The sequence below is a fragment of the Nematolebias whitei genome, chromosome 18, assembly GCF_014905685.2.
Source record: "Nematolebias whitei isolate Nwh7 chromosome 18, NemWhi1, whole genome shotgun sequence".
In the NCBI taxonomy this organism is placed as follows: Eukaryota; Metazoa; Chordata; class Actinopteri; order Cyprinodontiformes; family Rivulidae; genus Nematolebias; species Nematolebias whitei.
Genome location: NC_056515.1, coordinates 12,470,488 through 12,475,336, shown reverse-complemented (window position 1 = coordinate 12,475,336; position 4,849 = coordinate 12,470,488). Strand labels below are relative to the sequence as shown.

General features: G+C 41.6%; 1 protein-coding gene across 2 annotated transcripts; it reads right to left on the bottom strand.

Annotated features, from left to right (window-relative positions):
• Positions 1-89: 89 nt before the first annotated feature.
• LOC119424748 (fructose-1,6-bisphosphatase 1) lies at positions 90-4,356 on the bottom strand. 2 transcript variants are annotated; one of them, XM_037692247.1, is made up of 8 exons: positions 4,114-4,356; positions 3,627-3,789; positions 3,457-3,549; positions 2,483-2,623; positions 2,239-2,376; positions 2,006-2,125; positions 348-537; positions 90-249 (listed from the first exon to the last, which is right to left on the bottom strand). In XM_037692247.1, exons 1-7 carry the CDS (start codon positions 4,281-4,283, stop codon positions 349-351), a joined length of 1,014 nt encoding a protein of 337 aa, XP_037548175.1. In that variant the 5' UTR covers positions 4,284-4,356; the 3' UTR covers positions 90-249; position 348. The 2 variants fall into 2 exon arrangements, with proteins under 2 accessions (XP_037548175.1, XP_037548177.1); XM_037692249.1 differs by having other exon boundaries at positions 90-246.
• Between the last annotated feature and the right edge of the window lie 493 nt (positions 4,357-4,849).

The window sequence follows — 4,849 nt, the reverse complement described above, 5'->3', positions numbered from 1 at the left end:
ATATATATATATATATATATATATATATATATATATATATATATATAGACAGAAACAATGCACACACAAAATGAACTTTGTTTTTCCTTCCCATTAGTCTTTATTAAAAATACAGATAAGTCTCTGAAAATGGCTCACAACAAAGAATGTTATTTGCAGTAAGAAGCAATCTACAGAAGGTTCTTCTTCGTCAGTGCAGCAGGGAACAAGTCAGAACTGATTCATGTTTTAACCACCAGACTTGACCTGCTAAATAATAATGAAGAAAAATAAAAGCAGTTAAAACAACGTAAAATTTGTGCTTATTTTCCTGATAGTTGGCTGGTTGAGTGTTGAGAGCAGAGCACCTCATTTGTTGTGCTTCTTGTAGATAGAGATGTACTCTTTCACATCATCAGGGGAGCCCAGGACAACAGGGACTCTCTGATGGATAGTAGCAGGCTGGATGTCCAGAATGTTTTCAGATCCTGTGGTGGCGATGCCTCCTGCCTGCACCACGATGAAGGCCATGGGGTTGCACTCATACAGCAGCCTCAGCTGGAAAACAGAACAAATTAAAGATCTAGATCACCTGCACCCTTACATGACAGATTTTTAAAATAAGATCCTTTCATCCGAGGCCATGATCTTGAGCTGGAAAAGGGTAGAGCGCCTTCTCCGGATCGGGGAGGAGGTCCTGCCACAAGTGGAGGAGTTTAAGTATTTCAGGGTCTTGTTCATGAATGAGGGAAAAATGGACCAAAAGATCAATAGACAGAAAGGAGTGGCATCTGCAGAGAAGCAGGCGCTGTACTGGTCTGTCGTGGTGAAGAGAGAGCTGAGTCAAAAGCTCTTGATTTATTGGTGGATCTATGTTCCTACCCTCATCTATGGTCATGAACTTTGAGTTGTGAGAGAACGAACGAGGTGAGGGATACAGGCGGCCGAAATGAGTTTTCTCCGCAGGGTGTCTGGACTCTCCCTTAGAGATAGAGTGAGAAACTCAATCATCCGGGAGAGACTCAGAGTAGAGCTGCTGCTTCTCCACATCGAGAGGAGCCAGTTGAGGTGGCTCAGGTATCTGGTTAGGATGCCTCCTGGACACCTCCCTGGTGAGGTGTTCCAGACACGTTCCACCGAGAGGAGACCCAGAGGAAGACCCAGGACACGCTGGAGGGAATATGTTTCTCAGCTGGCCTGGGAACGCCTTGGGATTCCCCTGGAGGAGCTGGCCCAAGTGAAGTCTGGGTCTCCTTACTTAGGGAAGTCTGGGTCTCCCTACTTAGGCTGCTACCGCCACGACAGATCCCGGATAAGTGGAAGAAAATGGCTGAACGGACGGACGGACGGACGGACGGACGGACGGACGGACGGACGCATCATTTTATACTGAAAAATTACAGAATTGTAGGTTGGCTTACATTTTTAAAATAGCATTATTTACTGTATGATGTCACTCAGTATTATGAAATCCTGTGCAATATGTAGCACTTACTGTATGTGTTGAGAATAGTTATCAGTAACACTCAAAATTTTAGCTCAATTTTTGTAAAACTGATTCAGTTAAAGCCATTTTTTTTTTCTGAGTTCACCTGTCTGCGGCAGCCATTTTGAATGTGGTTGTGTCCAGAAGTTACTTAGTTGTAGATGTACATCCAAGGTTTACTTTATGTGATACTTTAATAAATTCACTCAACGGTCCATTATATATTTTGCTAACAGGCATACCTGACTTCAATAATTAGTGCCAAGGTTTTAAGCAAAGATTTTGTTGAATCAGTTAGTGCTCAAATTATGTGTTGGGATGTAACACATTTGTCAAATTCACTGACAGATTTTGGTTGTTGCAAAAGCCAGAGTTATTTTGCTAAGACACAGACAAACAAGCACACAAAGACTAGAGCAAAAGTATTTTTGGCCATCTTTGGTGACATTAAAAAAGATGCAGTTAGTGGTGTTAAACACCAACTTAACACAGAATTTCTATTTCAAAAGTAATATTTAGTTAGAACCTCTGTCTCCTCACCTTGCCTTTTGGACTTTTGACATTAGCAGGATATAAAAAGATTCCTCCGTACACCAAAGTCCTGTGAACATCTGCAACCATTGAACCGATGTATCGACTTCCATATGCAGCAGAGCCATCCTGGATACAAAGACAGCAAAAACGTATTAATCCTGTAATAATTAGAATTTGAGATATTTGTCCACTAACACAACTGTTTCACATGAGAACATGTAACGTTTTCTTGTCCTTACCTCTGGGAATTTCTTCTTTTGTAGGTACTCTGTTACATCTGGATAAAATTGTTGTGCATATCCCTCATTCAGACTGTAGATTTTTCCCTTCTTCTTAATCTTCACATCTCGATCCACCAGGATGAACTCACCAATCGACTGAAGAAACCCACACACAGGTAACACAATGAAGTCAAACTATTATTGGTATAACTACCCAAAGTTTTATGTGGCTTCATCAGCTCTGGTTAAAGGTTGATCTTACTGGATCCAACATGAAGCAATTCACCCCCTGACCAGTGGAGAGGACCATCATGGTGGCGCTGCCGTAAAGAGCATAACCAGCTGCTACGATGTTCCTTCCAGGCTGTAGAGCATCCTTCTCACATGGCTCCCCATCTGTTGTCTGCCAATTGTTGAAAAGAAGATAAGCCATGAGATGCAATCAGAGGTCTTTATAGAGAAACACTCTGGGCTGAAGGATGACATTCTTCAAACAGCACAACGATGTAATTTCAGTTATCCAGCAAAGTTCAGTCAGATCATCTGGAAAGTTTCTTTTTCTTTGTTGGGACGTTTTGTCCTTCATCCAAAGGACTTCATCAATCTGAGGATCCACAAACAAACTCAGACCTACAAGCAGCACACTCATAGTGGACCAACCAGTTTGCTGGGAATAAGATGGTTTCTGGGGCCCGCCCTCTCCCCTGTCGACTCCTCTGAGGCAGCCATAGCCAATTAATCTTGAATTAGACTGCCTCCAAAAGTTTATCATTTGTAGATGTACACCAAATTATTATTTTCTGGGCGGTTATTTAAAAACTGTCCAATAGTTATTTATATTTTGCAAACAGACAGGTAATATCAAAGTTTTATGCAAACATATTGGGTCATGTGTAGCCTTTGGAGTAGATTTTGTGGAAAAACTCTCCACTACCACCGCACCAGCACTGAAGTAACACCCACTGATGTTTGCTAAAGTTGATTAGCTGTGGCAGCCATCTTGAACTTAGCTGACGTAAAGAGTTAACCAATTTATATTTTTGTGACTTTTATAAAAGTCTGTCCAGTGATTTTGCTAACAAACAGAAGAACAAACACCAGCACACAAACAGGTAAGAACATCCACCTTTGGCTTTTTGACTGTGGTGAAAAAAAAAACCCCAGAGCTGTACGTGCTCGTGAGCTAAAAACAGATATAAGAAAATGTTAAAAATATAAAGCATCAGAGTGACTGACCTTTTTATAGATAGCAAAAATTGTTCCGATGGAGACAAGGCAGTCGATGTTGGAAGAACCATCCAACGGATCAAAGCACACAATGTATTTTCCCTGTGTGATTAAGCAGAATATGGTTGATAAGGCTAATCAGATAAACATTATAACACAATGTGTAGCAGTGCACATACTCTCTTATCTGGGTCCACAATTATGGCTTTCTCATCTTCCTCTGAGACCAGCACACAGGAGGTGAAGGAGGACTTGATCATGTTGATGACCAGGTCATTGGACAGGATATCCAACTTCTTCACCTGATCCCCCGTCACATTGGTGCTTCCAGCAATGCCATATCTTCACATAGTGAACAGAAGCATAGTAAGGCTGGAATAAAACATTGCATGTCCAATTCCTATTTCAAAATACAAACATGAAAGGGAAGAAAAAACACGCAGTTCTGCACTAATGGTCCTAGAAACTTATTACATACTGATCTCTGATCTGGGAAAGTTGTGCACATAGAGATTACCTTTGACCTTTGGGGCCCGGTTGAAACAGTGTGCTGATCCTCATGCTTCACTGCATGGGTATTTCACAGTCAAACTTAATTTTGACTGACGTTGCATAAACTAATATTTATATTTGCACAATTTTGTGAGAATAGCAAATGATACTCACAGGTTAGCAATCCCAGCCTTCCTAACAGCAGAAGATATTGCTTTAACAGCTGTGCAGATGGAGTTGAGCAGAGTTGTTAGTTCGCCTGTTCCCTGGGCCTTCCTGCCCTCCTCCAGAACAAACCGGGTCAGCGTCACCACGTTGGTGTCGAAGGCTCCTTTGTCAGACATGTTGGCTGTGACAGGACCGAATGCTGGACGTGAGTAAGGCAAGAGTGTCCAAAGTAAGAAGTAGATTGTAGAACAGAGATAGATGCTAGAGGGGCGTACAGTTTGTTCAGCCAATCACAAGAGCTGTTTCTAACAGGTAGGGGTCACTCTCTGTGACTGTGGGTTTAAAAGATCAAAGTACAAAGATAGTGGCATTTTTTTTAAAGGAACAGCAGTTTTATCCTGATTTAATTACCTTTAATACATGAACTTTATAGTTTGTTTTCAGGATGTAATTAAATAAAGGTCTAATAAATATTTTAGTGAGGTTTTAGTCTAAAACACAACTCAGTATTCATCCCACACCACTGAAAGACGAAGGGCAAAAAGGATAACATTAGGTGTTTTTTCTGATTGTAAAGTAGTTTGTGAACCACTAGACAGATTTCATCCATCCATCCATTTTCTTTACCCGCTTCTTCCATTTTGGGTCACGGGGGTCGCTGGTGCCCATGTCCAGCAATCACTGTGCGAGGGGCGGGGTACACCCTGGACGGGTCGCAAGTCCATCACAGGGACACATAGAG